Below are 21,008 nucleotides of genomic sequence, written 5' to 3'. Positions count from 1 at the left end.
GACATTTTTAATAACTGCAAAGCTGCAAACTTCTCTGCTCTGTCAGAGTACACAAATTGTAATAAACAAGTGTTCATTTCTTTGCAATTAAGGGTAAGACAAGAGGAAAGAACTTCAAGCTATACCAGGGGAGGTTTAGATTGGATTTTAGGAAACATTTTCCACTGAAGTGGATGTCAAGCATTGGAACAGGCTGTCGAGGGTAGTGATTGAGTCACCATCCCAGGAGACACATGAAAGGCCTGTAGGGACACTTTGGGACATGGTTTACTGGTGGATTTGGCAGTGCTGGGTTAATGGTTGAAATTGATGAGTTTTCCTGCCGAAATGATCCTGTGATTCTGTGGTTTGTTGTGCGATTTTCTATCAATCAACAGCCTAAACAGTGCTGAAAGGGCCTTTTCACCTGGGGGGCAAGGGAGTGATACCGTGACCCAAGTCCTGACCTAAGTCCTTCTGAAAGGACAAGGAGAGTGCAGAGGCTCCCTTGCTTCACAAGGGTGAATGGGAATCTCTGCCCTTAAGGATATCTGGTCATGGCCCCCTTTTGCTGCAAAGGGGGTGGGTGCTGAGTAAAAGGGGGAGGCAACAGACAAAACATAAAGACCCAGACCTGGACAGACAAACCTAATGGAGGCAGGGACAAGAAACAAACTTCGTCAGCCACACTAATGGATAGGCTACTTTATAACCTCATTTAATGTAGAAAATAGAACATACTCATAGAAGATACCTCTGAGGTATGATATCTTTTTGAACTTAGCCTCAGATAGAACTCTTCCACCTTGTCCTCAGTGTGGACCAGGCAATGCCAGAGCTCAACTTCATCAGTGTCAGAACCCTTCCGTGGAAGTATCTGTAGACACGCGTGAGTTTGATTGAAAAACGTCTTTGATGTCAAGCAGATGTTACAATTTTCTTCATGCTAATTGCATTAATGCATCACTTAACATGTTTAAAGTTGTGCATCAAATAGAGAAAATGATTCAATTATATCTCTCCTAGAATGTTAAAATAGGTCTTATTTTATCTTTACATTATTTGTTCAACACAAGCTTAGCTGAGAAGGTTTTATTAATTTGCAATACTAAACCCAGCGAGGAAAACTTGGATTGGTTTTAATCAATTATTCACTTCTTGTCAATCCAGAAAATAAAATGCGTAAGAAATTGTTACTTATTGTTGAATTGCCATTTGTATCATCTGATGTTCTGTACTGGAGGAAGATACGATATGTAGAATTGGAGTCTTCAGTTGTGGCTGTGGTGCTTGCCTGAGTATTAGACATTAAATTATCATATATGCATATGATTCATTGCTTATCCTTCAGCATATATAGTTGAAGATGTCAGTTTCAGAAAAAATCTAATATCTAATATCTAACATAATAATTGCAGCATTTTTCTTGAAATGCCAGGGTTTCAGGACTTAAAATTAGTTATAAATCATATCCTGTATTAATAATCTGAAACATTTCGTTATTTAACACTGGCAAATGCACTTCTTAATGCCATTTTCATTCAGCTCATGCTCTTCTGTGTCTGCCTGTCTAGTCTTCATAAATGGGGACAGACTCACTTTGCTTTGACTGTGCTGGAATAACACTGAGTGTCTGAAGAGCAGTGGATTCATCCGTGCGATGGAGGCGGTCGTCCGCCTCCATGGAACGTGAGACAGTGGGGCTCCTTGCAATGAAACACAACGTGCAGAATTTGCGTGTTCTGATCTTTGAGAATATATGACAGATTGTTTGGTGTAGCAACAGATTGTCATTTTTATTATTTGTTAGTGTGTGTGTTTTACTGGTGTGGCCATTCTGGTAATTTCCTATGTTGTTTGTGCTTGAGCACTGCCATGGGTTTGTTTTAGCAGAAGGTGCACCACAGGGTGCTGAAGTCCCTTAGTGTTCACAGAATTACAAAAACTTTTTAAATTTCAGTATCTTATAAGAATGTTCATCTCCTGTTGATCATCTGCTTTCTTCTTACATTACTGCTATTCTTGCTTGGAAGGAAAGTCAAAGGAGATGCTACTTGAACCTCACTAAGATGCAGAAGTCCAAATGAGCACAAGAGGAGTAGGTGTGAGGTTATATTGTTACATTTATTTTATGAGTTTTTTTTGATTAGATTTTTCAGGATGTACCTACTTCTATCATGTTTGGGATGCTTGGCAAAATAAGGAAGGAAAGAAAAAGCTTTGTGGCCCATACCAGGTACCATGAAACCTCATGCAATGCAGCAGTCAATGCCTGTTCTAGTACAGAATTATGGAGAAAGGGATGATGAGAGCATTAGTCCTTGGCTTTCAGTTCCCTGGTATTGGACTGGCAATTGACTTCTGTGAGCAATCAGAGAAAAGCTACCAAACTGTGCAGAGATGGAGAGTTTGTGTTTCTTCCCCTGCAAAGCTGGTGCATGTCTGCTGGATGATACTGCAGGGAGAGAAGAAACACAACTTTTCCTTTTTTGCAACAGTAACGTTGACTCCTTACTTACCACATTGTTACTTATCCTGTGTGCATATAGCCAAAGACAATAAGGTATATAAACTTTCCTCTCTCGTCTGTAAAATAATTTCTTTAGAAATGCAAAGAATTCAAGCCCTAGCAGTGTTTTTGATTAATACTTGCTTCAAGTCTTTGAAACATTTGTTTTGTGACAAAAGATTAATCACAGTAGATTATCAGTTCTAAAGGTCTTCGGTTTATTTTTTGTTGCTTAAGATTACATGTATTTAAAAAAACAGTGCATATCTCTTCCTAGGAATGTACATACTGTGTTTATCTGTCTCCTTGTATGAGCTTGCTACATGTTGCCAAGTCCTAAGGAATTATTTCCAGTCTGTTTGAATGTTTTTTTCCTTTTATTCAACTGTAAGCACAATGTCAAATCAAAGCTGTGGTATGAAATGTGTTTTGCTGGGAAATGACCATGATGAATTTGATGCAGTGCTGGTTACTTGCTGTATTTCATGGTGGAAGAGCTATATTTGATCTTGGGGGTGGAAGAGAAAACCACAGTGTGCAGGCTGGCGGCTGCTCTGTTGCTAATTCATTGGCAGTTTCGGGAAAAAAAATCTGCATTTTCTCTTTATTTTTTTTAGGCCAGATATTACCATGAATTGTGACTCTAGCTATTTCAACAAGAATTCATTGTAAAATTTAATTCCTTGAAGATTTGTGTATTATTCAGAGCCATAATTAAGTCTTTTAACTCCTTCAAATCATGGTAAAGAGTAATAGGTAAAAAGCTACTGCTTCTTTAAATCAGTGACACCAGTGACTCAGAATATCTATTGATTTTTTTCTTTATTCCTACCAGCAGTTTCAATTAAGATTCAGCAGGTCCACTCTGAGAAAATTCTGCATAAAGCACTGCCTGATATTCTTGGTTAATACTGCTTTTTAAATTCTGTTTAAGGAAATGAACACCTAAAAGTAATTATATTTATAACATAAATAGTTAAAGCATCTATCTAAAAGGCTAGTATAATTCCCAGTTTTTAGCTTTTGTTATGTATCTTCGAGTGTATAATTATTGGAATGTATACATTTATAAATTTCATCAATTTTTTCAGACAACAGCTATGCAAATTTAAAAAGTCAATTATATTCCCCCAGACATGCTACTTTCTGAATATAACAGAATTGCAGCATGGTTTTGAAAAAATCCCCAAACAACCATGCTGTATTTTGCCTGCAGATAGTGTCTGTATCAAAAAATCATCTGGACAAAATTATTATGGACTGTTTGTCTTTACCCTTTGTAATGCACTAAGCAAATTTCAGTGCTTCATCCCCACGTGAACCATTTGCTAATTTCGTGTTCACACTATGTTTGTCAGTCCCTTTATTCCTGCATTTTGGGAGGCCAACTCCAGATGTGCATCAGCTGTTATTCCCTCATAGGATTGTGTGACAATATTCCACCTGGAAGCCTGGTGGAAGGAAGATAAAGGAAGGTAACCTGAGGCTCTGTGAAATCGTGGAAGCTGCAGAAAAATAAATGGGAAGGGCAGCCATTAGGGAGAAGAGCAAGATGCAGGTGTAGAATAAAAGCTATTAATAAAAAGGTTTGCCTCCTGAGTCACCATGCTTCCCATATAGATTTCCACATTGGCATGTGGCCACTGCTATAATTGTTTGCATTAAAAAGTAGTATCAGGAATGTAGTATATTTTTAGCTCTCACTACAGCAATAGAAACAAAAAAACAAAAAAGGTTAACATTTTACTGTAAGCCAATTTTCCAAAGACCATCTGAGATCTGTAAGATCTGTGGTTGTAGTTTGGAAACCTTTGGGAAGAAATATCAAAGTACAACACAAATATCTCTGAAATTTTGGAGACATAGCTGATGTATTTGTTACTTGCTATGTATAGATCTCTTTGAAGTCTTCTGCCATTTACAAGCAAACTTAAATGGTCTCTTTCCATTTTCACTTGGTTGGCTTACATTCTATTTCCTAAGCAGGCAGTAAGTTGTTCTTTGTTTTCAAGATTGTGTGCTGGAGAACTTTACTTGTTACTGGTACCTTCACTTCCATTAACCTTTGGAAGGAGGCCTCTGAGAAGTACATTAGCTCTCTTACACGTTCAGCTTTCTACTGGTTTGGAAATTGGCAGGTTAACATGAAAGAGCTGAAATGCATATCCTGCATGGTGAATGAAAAATGTTAAGAAATAAATTGTTAGTGTACTTTTGTGCAAAGAAGAATTAATTTAAGGAAGCTGCACTGAATGGGGATTGAAATTTCCTCTATTGTAATTTTAAAATGCCAGATCAGGAGGAGGCCTTGAACGTGAATGGTGTCTAAAGTCCATGGCTGACAATTCATCATTGAAGAGCCAATGTTCTTTGGCTGTTTACCTGAAGAAATGGAGGATATTGTAAATCTACATTGCAAAGAGTAAGGAATATAAAGCCGAGTGGAAGGAGGATTAATCATGAAGAAATGCCACTGTTGAATGCCTGGCACTCCCTGAAAATGTGACACCATCTGATGTATTTAAGTATTGTTAGGACCCTGTGCTGTAGCCATTATGAGAAGGACTCTGGAGCAACATTGCCAATCAAGTAACTTAGTCTGGGGCACATGAAGTTGGTGCAGTGGCCTTGGAGGAGAGGAGAGTGACAAGAATTCCCAGTTCATCTCAAGGAGCCCCTGTCTCATGACCAGGAGCAGTATCAGTAAACGGGTTGAGCAGGAAATCCTTATAAAAAGGAAAAATGGTGTGAGAAGTGAGACGAAAAATAGCTAGAATACAGGAGAGGGAGGACTGGAAAACTCCTCGGATCAAACCAATAGGAAACATGATTAACTGGAAAAAAAAAAAAAAAAAGAAATTAAAGCCAAACTATGTAGAACTTAAAGCCAAACTATTTTAAAATTTAAAAAGTTATTGAGACCAAAAAGAAAAATATTAAGCAATGGAGAAGGAGAGAAAAAGAGAGATTTGTAGAAAAGATAGTGATTTAGTTTTGGCCTGTGCCTCTTTGTGAAACATGAGTTTAGAAGACCTTTGGTAATCAGATCAAGAAAATCTTTAAAATAATTTAATTAGATTGAGGGCCAAAAGATAAACTCATGTGATAAGCAAAAAATCTTGACTATTCATTTGCCTTCCAATTGTTTTTCCTTCGAGCTAAGAAAGAAACATGCCACGTTTGGACAGAAGGCAGCATTGATACAAAAATGTAGACTATGAGGCAATGGTTGCTTAAGAGTAGTTAAAACTACAGAAAAAATGACAAGTCTGCAAAGATTTGAGAGGAAGCAAGTTGATCTGTGTATGAGAAAAAAACTACCCCCACCTACTGTCCAACAATACCAGCTATGAGGGATCATTTTCTTTATTTCAAGTTGCTACAGCTAGAGCATTTATTTCTTAACTTAATACTTCCTTTAAATGTAATCTATTTAGGTTGTTCAGGTGTTAAATCAGAAACACACTGAATTTAAATTTTATCTTTTTGGGTGTAAATGATATCTTTACAAAAATAAATCAGTAATCTTAAACATTTACAGTTGTTTTTAAAGAACTCTCAGTTTTATCATTTTGTTTTACACTTGTAAACATGCAGTTATTATTTGCATTAATGTCACCATATTAATTTTTGTTTGGAAAGAAGCAAGCATCACTGTGTATTTATTGGACTGTGTTACACTGTGTTTAGTGGAAATTGACTCCTCTGCCTACAAGATGCACCTTTGGAAACAAAACAGCTCCACTGATAATTAACGTGTTAATCAGATGCGCCATAAAGGCATTGTATCTGAAGGGCCATTGTCCTGTGCTTTTCTAGAGCTTGGATTCTTGCCCCTTCATTTCAAGTAGAAATTCTTGAGTGCTAAATCTGAATTAAATGGAACACTCCCTCTACATCAACATACAGAAGCTTTAAATTACTTAGGGATGAGCTTGACAAGATGTTCTCAACCTCTGACCTTCTGAGAGTCTTTCCCAAAGAGGACTGAAGGTCACCTATTGTTATCTGTGTGATAGAGACTTGATTGCACGTTGATTTGAAGCTGGGTGGATTCTTCTGTCTTCATGTCTTTATAATGCTCTTGAAATGGTTATTTGCACTCTCTTACTGTACTGTCAGTCCAAAAGGAAGGTCACAGAAATTTATGTTTTTACATTTCAGTATCTAAGAGAAGGTCATGGGTTAGCAGAGGTGGATGAAAAGCTTTTTCATCCCCTCAGCTGAGTAAACGGTGAGATTTTGCATTCATTTAGGTTGGGTTTGATCTTTTTTAAGAGCAAGAGCTTTTTTTCAATCTGAGCATTAGGCTTTTGCAGTGAAATTTGTGTTCAAACTTTGTTTTTTGTATCTTCAGTTGTTTGATTTTCAGCATTTCGGTATCTTCTGTAGCACATAGCATCCTAATAGTTCAGTGTCCTTAAGCAAAAATAGAGTAGGGAGAGCTTAATCCAGAGGAGTGCATCTGTTTTGCCTTAGGGTTTGTTTGCAACTGACCTTTGATAATGGCTGGTTCATAATTGCAGATTTTTAGGATTCACTTTGAGTGTGTGCTTGTCTGAACTTTTTATTCTTGTTTTCTTTTTTGTAGATTACAGATAGAAGAATCTTCTAAACCTGTAAGGTTATCACAGCAGCTGGACAAAGCAGTAACCACAAACTATAAACCAGTGGCTAATCATCAGTATAATGTAAGTAGCTTTTAGTATTTTCCCTTCTTTTCTTCAGGAGGAATTTGGCTTAGGACTCCAGGACTGCTCTGCTGCTGTCTCTTGTGCTCACAGTTGGCCACTGCCTTTGGCAATGCTCTGTGTCATCTGGTTTCTCCTTGATTTTGTCTTCTGGGGATCTTCTTTCTGTCTCAAGACCAGTAACACCCTTGGGGCTAAGGTCTGCCAGTTGTAACTGTCTTGTGTTATCTGATGGAGGGCAGACACCTGCACCCGACCCTTTTTAGTGGCTTTATCACATTCTTCCTCTAATATTTTTTTTAATTTAAGTAATTTTGACATTTGTGGATGAAAGGCAGTTCTGGCTTTGTGCTATGAGATGTAGAAGCACTTTTGAGCCAAATAACTTATCATCTGCAGGAGGGTAAAGGACTTGGAAAGAATAATTAGTTTCCAGTCCTTTGGAGGAATTGGCAACAAGTAGAAAAGAGTAACAGCTGATAATTCTTCTCAGTTTCATACCTTCACAGTACATGCTATTGGCATCGTTGGCTTTGTCAATAATACACCCACACTGCTCTTCCAGATCAGTTGATGTACATATAAACTATAATGTCCTTTTCCTTAAAGATACTCTGAGTATGCTGAATGTGAGAAACATTAAGTCATACAGCAAATGAATCACTCTGTTATTCATTTAAACTTTTACACTTTTTATTAAGATTTTATTTACATAAAACAAGTGACAATATACTGGATGATATTTAAGCATTATTATGAACGTCAGTCTATTGCCACAGAACCAGAAATAATAATTTCTCTCTCATGGGACTGTTTTGTAGTAGTTACTGTTCAAAGTCTGCTCTGTACATGGATGATCATACCAATATAACTGTTGCAGCTCAGGGAATGCCATTTAGCCAAAACAGTCACACTGATGTGTCCTACTATGCAGATGCAGTTTTACATGAGTATAATGTTTTATGATGCTGCTGGTGTTCTCCTTTAATTCTGGAATAAACTTTGGTGAGGTACAGCTTCTCTTTTTAGTGGGATGCTGTTCCATTTCCCTGACACCACCATAATTACAGCAGTATGACTACAACCTGGAGATGATTTTTGTGTCTTTATTCCATCTGCAAACTGCAGGTCATCATACCATTATGGAAATTTAAATCTTGTGTGAGATTGAGGGGGTATAGCCAGGACATAACCAGGCCTCTTAAAAGTGATGATGCTCTTGTGTCCTAATTGTAATGTTTTTTATTGGTTACATAGCTGTCCATGGTCATGGAAATACATCAGCAGTGTGTTTAGTTTTCACATCTACCTTAAAGGTATTCTGATGGGAGAAATCTTGTGAGACATACTTGTGCTTGAATCACCTTGACCTTGCCTTGGCTCTAAATGCTGAGGCATGACTACTTTGTACAAAATCTTTCTTTTCATTAAGTCTTTTATTAAGGTTCAGGTTCGATGGCTGAAAGGATATATAACTGGGAAAAAAAAGTCCATGAACTTCTAAAACCTCTTGGTTGAATTTTTCTGCTGTTTTCAAACAGCAACTGCTTCCTTAGAACCCGCTGCATTGCACAGATGCTGTATTGGGGGCAGGACTTTCACAAGAAAGAAATAATAATGGATAAACTTCATATATGCTAATACAGTCATCATCTGAGCAGTCTCTGAAGGAAGAATGAGTATCTACTAAGTAAGACAGAAAAGGTTAACACTTCTTGAAGGAAAGAATATAAAATAGGGCTTAAGTGTGGCTGCTCCATGTACCTATAAATGAATGTACAACAGGAAGGAGGAGGGAAATAAATTACATGTGAACAGGGAATAGTAATAGTTTGTTTGAATACAAGGACTGGGAAAGTGATTAGGTTATTTTTGCAAGAAATTATATTAACCCTGCATTTTTATTTGAAGAAATTGCAATTGCATTACAATATATGCTAAGGTTGTAAGCATAAGAAAACTAAACTGTCCTTCTCTGGGGAAGAGCGCTCCATTATATCTATAAATATTAAATGTGGTTACAAAGTTGCAAGGTTAATATTATTGTAGCTGGAATCTTTCTGTGACTTAATTATTTTTCATAATACAGCAGAAAAGTTCTTCATTGGTTCTGGTCACCCCTTCAGAGGCTTTTTTTTAGTGGTTTCTTTGTGGTCCTCTCTTCCCAATGTCCTGTACTGTAGAGGCTGGTACCCCTGCTTGAGGAGAAAAGATGATCTTTAGCACTACTTTAAAGCATCTTTAGATGAAACTTTGGATTTATTCTAACTTCTCTATCACCTTTGTATACACTGTCTACCAAAGCAGTTAGACCAGCTTCAGTATTAATGATACTTTCAAGGAGGCAATTTTGGCAGCTTTTCAGCAAGCTTAGCTACATCCTGGGAAGGTAAACAAAGAGAAATTGATTTCAGTATGAAGTCTTCTGGGGATAAACTCACAGCTTCTGTGCTAAACAGCTTATTCTAGAATGGTCCTTCCTTGAAATCAAATAGTATTTGAATATTTTTTAATTAAAAAAACCACATAACTTTAAAGAAATGAAATTAATTTACAATGTAGGTGCATTCTATTATATGACTGTTAAAATGTGCTTTAAGCCTACTACGTAAAAGATCCTGTTTGCAAAGAAAACAGGAAGGAAAAAAGTGAAAGGCTGCATTATAACTTGCTATGAGCAGTGTATTCACAAGACCAAAAAGAGAAATCAGCAACAGAAGACACCAGGCTTTATTTTTTTTTTAAGCACTTCTCAGTGTGCTCTGTTTTTAGACAACAGTGGAAACTGTTGCTGAAGTTAGAGAGAAATGCCAGAGTGTTGCTAATTAGAGAGTGGGCAACTGGGGCACCAGCTGCTAATAACTCTTCAATAAAGGGAGAGTTTGATACTCAGTTTTCTATTTGAGTTGATTTTATACATTAAGGAATTAAGAATATTAGAGTATTCACATGGATTTTTATAATAATTGTCTGTTGGACTTCCAGAAGAAGCAAATGTTTCAACATTCTGTTGTTTAAAGGAAGGCCAGTGTCATAGGTTTATGTTCCTCCTCTCGTGTCTGTGGTGCAGCAGTTCTGCTGTGGATCATGGCAACCAAACTGTCAAGCTGGTTTGCTTGATGTTACAGTTTGCTATGTTGCAATTGTTACTGTTTTGAAGATTCATTCTTCTTTAAATGCAGGGGCTAAAGAGTTAAATAATTACACTAAACTGTGTTGCTGGATAAAAGTCCATTGCATGATGAGTAGCTTTTATAATACTACATGGAGTTAGAAAGGCAGGCAAGTATTTGGTGGCACATGCCCATTTTAGGTTTAAAGCAGAAGCGAGAAACTTGAAGCTACAGGTTGGGAACAATTGCTCTGCATCCAGTTTAATAATGTACATCCATTTCAGAATGTGAAGGAGGTCGTTGGCTGGCTGGAGACCTGGGAGCTACGGCAAAGGTGGCAATAGAGTTTAGCCACTTTGGGACAGCTACCAAGAGATAGGCTGCTTTCACTCTGAGAGTAGGAGGGAAGTAGCTGGCAAGGATATATAGGAAAAAATAAATTGTGCCATAAAACCAATCTTTCTTCTTAAAAATAAGACTTTTAGTATCCAGTAGGTCTCTGCATTTTCTTTTCTAGGCTTTTCATCTGAAAATCTTCCTTTTGAGAGTCAGATTTGAGCCATAGAAGCAGAATGACTGCCATACAGAATTATCCCATTTCCAGCCAGGCGTGTGTCCCTTATTGATCACATGCATCCTTTCTGCTGTACATTGTGCCGCTATGGATTCACCCACGCAGTTTGCCTGAAAGCACTTGGTGATTGCATGACTTACACTGCCTTCTGGACCACTTCTGTTGGTTCCAAGGAGCTGGATGGTTTTCTGTTCGAGGGTGGTATTGGGGGTGGATGGGGCGATGTGCTGGCAGGTGTCGCGTCTGGTGCTCTCTGGTGATTGGGGTTTGCTTGGGCTGTGCTGGGCTGCGCTTCTGATGATGAATCAGAGGAAGTATTTTTGGAGGCGATAAAAGTTTCTGTGAAAATATAGAGTCATCTGGTGCAGATTATAATGGTTAAGTAATTTTTAATGTACAGTTTGAAGTAGGATGATGTGTGGCAACAAGGAGCCTCTGCCTGCTTAGAAGGTTTGGTTTTTTGGGACTAGTGTAACGTCATGTGTGTTACTCTGGTTTCACGGAAGAGAAACCATCCAGATCCTCAAAATGTGTCTTTGAAGATTAATTGTATATTGATGGAGCAGATGCCTTGAGTGCTGTTTCTGGAAAAAATGAGGCAGTGTCCAAGGACCCTTGGGAACATCCTTTGGGCAGGTGCTTGTTATGATTGTAGACGTAGCCATGTTGGTCTGTGGATTTTCCTAAGCATGGCAGTTTGGAGGTTGTTTGACATTTGTCGTTGTACCTCAGAAGCTGATATCAACAGAGGTGGAGTGAGAATACTGTCTCAGTTTGGATTCCTGTGCTATTATAATTCTCTTTCCAGCTTTGGGCACCTGCAGGCTCTGTTTCTGCCTTTTTTTTTTTTTTTTCTGGTTAAAGTAGATGCACACATCTGAGAAGCTTATTGGGCTGAGGACAAAATGCTTAGCATATGTTCATAAAAGAATATTGGAACATTCAAAAGAAAATTTTCCAGTTGAAAACCACTGAGTCATTAGACAGTGTTTTATTAAATAGAAGAGGGTTTTTTGTAGCTTAATGTTCAGCACTGAGAATTATACAGAATTACATATTAATGTCTTTAAAACATGTTTTGTAACAGATTGAATATGAGAAGAAGAAGAAAGAAGATGGAAAACGAGCTCGAGCTGATAAACAACAAGTGTTGGACATGCTTTTTTCAGCCTTTGAGAAACATCAGTATTACAACATTAAAGACCTGGTGGACATAACCAAACAGCCAGTGGTATGTACTGGAAGTCTTGTAAATACAACCATTTTCAGTAGTTATTATTGTGTGTATTTTACATATCCAGAAATAGATTAGTATATATTATATGCCTTAGAAACTCCTCTCTAAATATGTTTTACAACAAACTGAAATCACCAAGTTTTAATTTCAGCATTGTAGGACAGTGTAAGATACCAAACATTGCAGTGAGTGTGCTTTTTCTTGACAGAGGTGGTTTAAATAACCTAAATGGTCTCTTTTTTATTTAGGTTTGCTTTAATACTAGGAACCAAATTCTGTAATGCTCTCATGTCTCCCCTGTTACTCCTGTCCTCACTCAAGCCCAGTTCTCTTGGCAGTAGCAAGCTTGTGTTAGTCTGTGGTTGGCCCTTCTCTCAGCTTCTGAACATTATTTTGGCACAGCAACAGGGGTTGCTCTTTTTCTGTGTGTCATGGAATTTGTATTAAATGCAGGGATTATCCATGTTAGGAGCTCAGGCATCGTGACAATGCTGCCAAAATCACTGGGTTTCCTTTACAAAGTGGGTAATTTCTAGGTTAAGAATTTAGGTGGTTGATACTTAGGATTTATTTGGGGTGTTCTTTTAAACAGTGTTTTGATACACAGACCACAAAAAGCACCAAGACATCAGCATGTGATGGCTTTGTTGTCTTGCAGTGTCTGTCAGCCTCTTCATGTATGAACAATAACTTTGCAGTTCTTTCCCTTCTTTCTGTGTTCAAGCTTTCCTTGAGCAGACCAGGCAAGAGTGGGAGGGAGACAGTGACATGCGAGGGACCTTTGGTATTTTTGATGTTTTTCAATGCCAACTTCAATATCTGTCCTCAACCCAGTTGCAGATTTCAGAAGACTTAAGGGTACTTCATTATGTTTGAGTCTAAATAGAGCAACAATGTCACAAGTTGTTAGAGCTAAGGCAGAAGACAGAACAGTAGCAGCTGGATTATGGAAAATATACTCTGTAAAAAAAGGGGGCAGAAATGAAGATGCTTACTAGTTTTGCTCATTTCACATCTAGAATGAAGTGTATTTCTGTCAGAGCATTTCTATAAGTGAACAATCTGGTTAGAAGCTGCACAAAGATGTTAGCCAAGTGAAATCCACGTAGGTTCACTGTGTTCTAGTGCCTTGAAAGAAACTTGAAAGTTTAGTAACATACCCATGTCTTCCATTCATTTATCTTGTGAGTCAGCTCCATATCTGTGGGTCATGGGAGCTGAGAAGGAGGAAGTAATAGGAGGAAGATATGGAGGAAGTGGCAAGAAAAAGTTAAATGGGTTTCTTTTGGTAAGAGGAGTGTGGCAGTCACTATCTTGATCACTTTGAATGCAAGTCAGTACAGATTTATCTCATCTACCATGACATCAGCTTGCAGTAGTCACGCACAATTCCCACTTAAGCCTGGAGAACCTGAAGTTACAAATAAATAAAGGTATTTTTCTTATATAATAGTAAATATAAGTAGTAAATTAAACCCTTGCTACAGGGTATGTTGCATGTTACACAAGATGTTGCTGCCATCTTTATTTGTGTCATGAAATCACAAAATACGTCTTTTCTGAATGTAAATTACTGTTGTATTAGGGAAACCTGGATTTATTTGTTTTTCATTCTAATGCAAAATAACAATTTGCAGTAGCAGGTGAATCTTTTGCCACCTACCCAGATGTAAGTACTGGATGCTCCCTGGAAGTATTGCAGTAATTCCAGACTTGGGCTTTATGGCTGGGAACATAAAACAACTCTCTGTGACAAATCAAATATTTGTGAAGCATGGAACCAGGATGGAGCCAGTGGTCTAAGATGAACTATATTTTTTTAAAATTGAGTAGATTGTTTGGATTTTTTCTTCTATTTTAGCTTTAAGTAATGGGTGTCCTAAATGCAATGGGGTTTGTTTCCCCTCAAAGTTTCAGAAGGATTTTCAGAGCTTGTAAGTTAACTCCTCAGAAATTTTTATCCCACAATTCCCTGAAAACATTTCACTTTATATAGAAAAAAAATCATGAGGAAAGGTAGAACAGAGTAGAGGATGCTTTAAATGTATGAACAGATCACCTACAAATGAGCTTCCCTGCTAGAATTATATCAACATAAACACACTGGATCCCTTTTTAAGAAAAAATTGTGTCCCCCTGATTAGCAATCACCAGGCTCTAAAGTTCAGTATTTGGCATCACTAGGAGTAGTGTGGGGTTCTCTCCATGGTACAGTATCAGAGCACTATACTTCAAGATATATAGGCCAGCCAGGTGCAGTGCAGACCCAGGTGGGGACACCTGGTTTCTAGAAGGAGAATTGATCCTGCAGGAAAAATCACAGCATCCCCTGAACTCATCTCTTCAAGCTACTTGCTCTCAGGTACAGTACAGCCCAGTGGGATTATCCATGTTTCATCATTGTCTAAAAACTCCAGCAGTTCAGTGTTGTCTGTGCACACACAAGGATCTTTGGGGGTTAATGCTCTCAGCTGCCCTCCCTAACACCTCTGCTGCTTGGTTGGTTTTGTTCCATTTCGTTACACTCTTGGAAGTGTTCTCTCTTTTGCCCTGAGAGAAGCAGAACTGCCTGGGTAGTTAGGTCTGAAAAGGAGTTGAAATTAAAAATAGCCTTTGTATAGCTGGGTGGGTGGGTTTGGGTGGATGCTGTGGAAAGTTCAGCCATAGTGATTTCACTCTCCCTGAGCCAAGCAGCAGCATCACACCTTGTGACCCAGCTTCCCAGGCAGACTAGACCTGCCAGCTCAGGAACTGCACACGAATGTACCTCATGGCACTGAGTGCAATTACGGGGGATTTTTTCCGGTCTCCTATCCCTGTGATCTAGAGCAGAATTGAACCTTGCCCGCAGGTGTTTCTCCCAGCCACTGTGCCGTGCTTCGAAGTGTGTATCAGTGGCACTGCCTCGTGTGCAGGGATTGCAGAGCAGGCAGTGGCTGTGCAGGTGTGCACACCTGCACTCCCCCGGGCAGCAGTGGCTGTTCCGCCCGCTCGCAGCGCCTTCACCGTGCGTGGTGCATGGCTGGCGTAGCGAGCGTGTGTCCCGGGCACCTGCCGGGAATAATGACGGCATCTCCGCAGCACACGAGCTGTGCGAGGGGACGCCGGTGATCGCCTGCTGCCACCTGCTGGGGTTTGCAGCCGCTGCCTCCGCAGGCTGAGGAGCCGGCCCTGCTCAGTGAACTCCCAGCTCCTGTGCCCAGCTGCTCTGCTCCAAGGAAACAGCCTAAGCAGACCTAAGAAACGGGGTCATATGTGCATCCGTGGTGGTCACCTTTCTAATGTGTTGGGCTGCTTTGCATACTTCTGATGTATACCTGGAGAGGGAGAGTAAGGATAAGTTCCTCTAAAAGCCACTTCTTATAGTGACTGAGTATTTCCTAGCTTTTCCATTTAGCAAAGCAGGGAAGAGCGTAAGGAACAGACCTTAGACAATCAGCTTGTCTTATTTTCCTGTGTCTTCAACGTGTATCCGTTGGTTTTAATGGCTTGGAGCATGTTGATATTTGTGCTTAGTGGAACTGTAGATGCAGAAAATACAAGCATTCCAACAACTCCAGTTCAGTATAAGCACTCCAACAGGATTAAATTGCTCAAACTCGAGCAATTGTGGATTTAATATGGAGATTCTTAAACAGTGGTCTGCGGTTGCCATGACAATCCACTCATCTCAGTCCCAGTTAATAATTAAACCAACAATCAGGCTCTTGTGACTCTTAAGAAAATTACTGCTGTTTATTATAAAGAGTGATGGAGGGCACCTTCATTGAGTTGTGTTTTGTCAGAGATTATACTACTGGTATAATAGCTCTACTTGTTCTGTTTTTTTTCTTTCTCTTCCAAGCCTTAATATTTTAAGGTATTAGAAAATTCTCAGACATATACTCAGCTTTCTGCTAAAAATGAGACCACAATAAAATGCTTAAAGCTTTGCGAAATGGCATGAAAACCAACAGTTTGAGGTTTTGACAAAGTCTGAATAAAGCAAGGATTCTCAAGCTAATCCCAGCCCAAGCAGTAAGAAAGGTCAAGAGCTTTTAGCTCATTTGGAGGAATTCCAGCAGGAGGAAGATGTGTGAGATAATAGTTCCCAAGAGGTGCTGGTAACTTCATTTCAGCAGCCCCTGGAGTACTTGCCTCTGACAGGGACTGCCTGGGAGCTGTCACCCTTGGGGCTTGGTTGATCCCTGCTGCATCCCTGGGGCTTGCACTAATCACTGCTGGTGCCTGAGGGTGGAAGTCTATCCCAGAGTCTTTCCCACACCAGTTAGTGCCCATCAGCCAGCCAGGCTGTCTGCCCCTTGGGAACTGAGTCCATGCAGTTGAGCAGGTGTGTAGGAACTGTGGCAATTGCCTGCCTGTTTAATTGGAACTTTTGTTTCCTTTCAGATATACTTGAAAGAAATTTTGAGAGAAATAGGCATCTACAATGTGAAGGGGACTCACAAAAACACATGGGAGCTGAAGCCGGAATACAGACATTACCAAGGAGAAGAAAAGAGTGATTAACAAAAACATTTATGGTGTAAGAGTGATTGCACTGGGGAACTGTGGTGTTTAGAGAGAGGACTGAGCACAGTGCAATTCCGCAAGGATGAAGATAAATTAAAGCAGCTGATACTTTGTAATTTTCTGTAGGTATTTTCCCCAAGGAATATTTCTTGTATGTTTCTATATATGCTTTGTCTTTTGACAGGAAAAGTTTATAGAATAAACTTGTATTAGATTTATCTTTATTAGAAATCTTTTGAGTTCTCCTCTTACTTTTTCTTGGTAGCTTTGTGGCTTTTCCAGGCCTCAGTAACTTTGATGGAAAATGTGTCTTAGAGGAACCCATGATTCTGTGGGTTTGCATTGCAGTGTAACCAAGTTAATACCCTCGGTTCGGCTGGGATATGTCAGGGCTTTGTCTTGAAGCCTACAAATGTGCACAACCCTTTGTGCAGTGTTTGTGTGGAATGGACATGATGCTCCTCTTGGTATCAGGCTTTAGGAAAAAACAGCCACAACCATGGTGCTCATCACAATCCTTAAACTCCCTGGGAACAAACCAATGCAGTTTAAATCCCATAAAGTCAGTGGGAACACGTCAGTCCCTGTGATTACTGAGAAAAAAATGAAATGTCTGTTAGTTACAGCAAGGACTAGTTTTATCTTTTGTTTGGTTTTTATACAAATACCTATGTTCTGTTTAAGCATATCAATAAAAGCATTATTTTAATTTATACCACACAATGTTCTGCATTATTGACTGAACACGTTGTGATTCCGGTGGCATAAGTCCGAAGTGTTTTCTCAAAGCATGTTTTTATTGCTGGCGTTGGTACTGGGTTCCTCTGTGGTTTGGGAAAGATTGCTAAATGTGTCTCTCTGTTCCCCTGTTTTTGAAATGCACACTGTAAGGTTTGTCCCTTCAACATCCTTTTTAGGAGGGAGCAGGGAGGGGACTATTTAATTATATTCTCAAAGCTTTTATGTTAAAGAAAGAGCAAAGAACACAGAGTGGGATAACCTCATTATTATACCTGTAAATGAAGCAGAAGGTGAGGTTTGATAGCTTAATTTTCACATTCTCTCATGTTCCTCAGGTGTATGCATCATTTCTGCTCACCCCAGTGACACAGAGGGTCTGTGTGAGAAGCAAACATTCCATTATTGGTCCACTTGGAAGCAATGAAAGGCTCAGGGAGTGGTCAAATGCTTTCAGAGGTTTGTAAAACAACTCATATACAAAACTCACACAATTTTGCTCAATTCCCTTTTTTTTTAGAGTTGTTTGTGTAGGTATCTCTCTACAGCTCACTTCGGGCTGGTGCTCAGCATCCTGTGGCATTAAGTGCCCAGTTTCCAGGAGAGGAGCTGCTGAGAGTTTTGAAGAGCAGATTGCATTCCAGGGGCTGTGCTTTCGTAAATACTGACACTGCCTTGTGTCTCCTTGGGCTCTACAGCAGGACCCAGCTTGCAGATGGCTCCAGGAGCCATCTGAGGATGCTGAGAGGAACGCAGGAACGCAGCCTTTGTGTCTTGCTGTGGAACATGATGTGCTCCCAGGCAATAGCCAGGGCCTGCTCACACTGCTGTCCTCATCATGCTGTTCAAATCCTCTGTGGACTTGTGTTCAGGGATGTGCATGATGAGAGCTCTTGCCTTTTATGAGCTGGGCTCCTCTGTGGGATCCATGTCCTATTCCAGCAGCTGAAGCTGAAGCACCCAGCAAGTCTAGGTCAGCTTCTCCCTTGTGTTGCTCCTCACGTGGTCCTGTAAAACTGTGCAGGGGGATGCCATGCAATCCTGATCAAGTAGTGGTGTAATTCCTTACCACAGGTAAAATGACTGTGCCATGTCAGAGGGAAATGGTTACCTTGACTGGGATCCCCAGCAGGGTTAGTTTAGCAGGAAAGTTTTGGATCTGCTTGTATTTCTGGTTTTGTGTAAGCTGCTTCACAGTTTGTCTTCGGTCGAGAGGGACATAATCAGTCAGCACAAAATGCCTGAACATGTAAGTAAAGGAGGTATTTTATTGATCTGCAGAGTGCCTTTGGACAGGGTAAATAAGCTCTGCTCAGGAGTAATAGGAAATGTGCAGAGCACTCAGTTTTTTATGGGGTTGGTGGTCTTTGCAAAGGGCTGACTTTTTATGGGTATCATTAAAAACGTGTAGAGTGTAGAAGTAAACAGAAAAAAGAAGGTGAGTTTTCAACCAGTGAGCAACCAAGAAAGGTTGAGGAATGCCAAGGTGCTGGTTTGCTTGCAGCCTTCTGTGGAGTAGCACCAGTTATAAATAATGAGGAGCAGGACAGTGAGGAAACACAATTTCAAAAATGGAACTAGGAAATGCTATATTAGAGTAAACCAAGAAAAGAACCAGTGGAGAGTCCAGAAGCCAGGCAGCTTGTGAACTACTTTTTTTACCTGCTTTCTGCATGATTTTGAAGTTTTTCTACCATGTTAGGGTGCAGTTGGAATTTTAGCCTCAAAAGCTGCCACCAGATCCAAGTGGCATGAGAAAAGGGAACAAGGAGCCCACAGAGATGCTGATGTAGAGCATAAAAGATGATCTCCTGTGCTGGCAGCAGGACCTGTGCCATGCATTCAAGGGCTCTGCTGGCTCCTGCCTGGTGGGAGCACATGGTAAAGATGAAGGTAGAGTTTTTAGGTGCCCTTGGCAGGTCATCATCCAGCCTGCAGCTAAGCCATGGGATTTTGCAGTACAAACCATCATAGAGACAGAAGCAGCAAGATAAACATGCTGCTCTGGGCACCATATTCTACCTTCTGCAGTAATCTGGGGCACAGCAGGACTAGTCTAAATTCATGCAAGGCTAGGATAATGATTTGAGTATTTGGGACAACCTGGTTTGGATCCATCGCTTAATAACCAGCAAAACCTCTCCAGCCCTGCTGCGCTTGTTCTGCACAAGGCCCTTATGCAAGTGCTGTTGGCAGGATTTCCATCTGCCAGAAGAGAGAAGGAGGCTCGGAGGTGTTCAGGTCTGATTTCCTGGCCCCCACATTTGGATTAATTTAAACTCTGGACTTGAAGCAGTGATGAACAATTCCCTGCTGGTCTTCCATGTTTCCACTGGATGCTAAGCTCTGCTCTTGAAGATGTTCTTGAATATTAGTGGTCAAAACACTTCTTGGCACATGTGTCCCACAGACACGAGCAGAAGTTGCTGGGTGCCAAATGCCATTAAACGAGATTAAAAGTGCATCCTTCTCTCCACCATTGCTTGTCCAGAATGACCGGTTTGAGTCACTGGAAATTTCATACTCGGTAAGCTCAGGCAGTACCAGCAGGGACCTGAGCAGACATGAGGTGACAGCCGCCCCTTTAGAGATCCCCCGCTCATCCAACCTCCCTTCTCTTTCCCCCCACCCCAGGGAAATGAGGAGAATCCAAGAAAAACTTGTATGTTGAGAAAGAGTAGTTTAGTAACTGAAAATTAGTAAAATATAGTAGTAATGGTAAAAAATTATAAAAATTGTAATAGAAAGGGAAAAACAAATCATGGACAATACAAGTGCTCACCACCCTCTGATGGCAGACCCCCCTTTCTGAACCCAGGTCGTTCCCCCCGTATGGGTAAGTCTCCCCGATTTATATACTGGGCATGGCATTCTGTGGTGTGGAATATCCCTGGTGAGCCCAGGTCACCCGTCCCAGCTGTGCTCCCCCACCAGTTTCTTTTGCGTCCCTTCTCGCTGGCAGAGCATGAGACAATAGAAAAACGTCCTTGACTTAGGGTAAACAGAACTTTGCAGAAAAACAGTGTGCTATTAACACTGCTTGGATTCCGAATCCAAAGCACAGCACTGTAAGGGCTACCAAGAAGAAATTAACTGAGAAACGAGCACGGCTGAAAATCAGGACACAGGGAGACTGGGATGGCACGTGCTGCCAGGGGTGGCTGGTGGGCTTGGGGCAGTTCAGCCGGTGGGTGAAGGGCAGAGTTGACTCCCTTTTTGTGGGCAGTGTGAGGAAGCACCAGCAGCTGCAGGCAGTTCTGTGGCTGCAGCAACCACAGCTGCAGGGGCAGCAAAATCATCCCTCCCTGTTGCCACGGGAGGGGCCGAGGGCACCCAGCTTGGGTGCAGACATAGCTGTAGGTGGAGCAGCTAAACCTCACCCTTGAACCAGACTACTCCAGCAGCAGCAGTGGGGTTTTGTTAGCTGAGGTCCACTGTGAGGAGAGAGGGAGTACCCAGCTTTACATGGCCATTTCTCAACTACTCTGTCACATAGAATTTGGGAACCTAATGTCTAAAAGCCTTTCTGGACATCTATGTTCACGGACATTCCCTAATAAAAAAAATCAAACCGCTGAACTGGTTTGTGTCAGCACACCTGCACCTTGCTGAGGATAAGAGGCTTGCTCTCTGAAATGCCAGTAGTGCTTCCTTC

General features: G+C 40.4%; 1 protein-coding gene across 1 annotated transcript in view; it reads left to right on the top strand.

Moving 5' to 3' along the window:
- Positions 1-17,338, top strand: part of GTF2F2 (general transcription factor IIF subunit 2) — a 79,136-nt gene extending 61,798 nt beyond the window's left edge. Inside the window, exons 7-9 of the mRNA XM_063392133.1 lie at positions 7,080-7,179; positions 11,954-12,097; positions 16,493-17,338. Coding sequence (XP_063248203.1) covers positions 7,080-7,179; positions 11,954-12,097; positions 16,493-16,612 — 364 coding nt within the window. The 3' untranslated portion in view covers positions 16,613-17,338. The remainder of the gene's footprint in view (positions 1-7,079; positions 7,180-11,953; positions 12,098-16,492) is intronic.
- Positions 17,339-21,008: the final 3,670 nt, after the last annotated feature.

This window comes from Prinia subflava, chromosome 3 (assembly GCF_021018805.1).
Source record: "Prinia subflava isolate CZ2003 ecotype Zambia chromosome 3, Cam_Psub_1.2, whole genome shotgun sequence".
NCBI classification, from domain to species: domain Eukaryota; kingdom Metazoa; phylum Chordata; class Aves; order Passeriformes; family Cisticolidae; genus Prinia; species Prinia subflava.
This window is presented reverse-complemented; position numbering and strand designations above follow the sequence as displayed.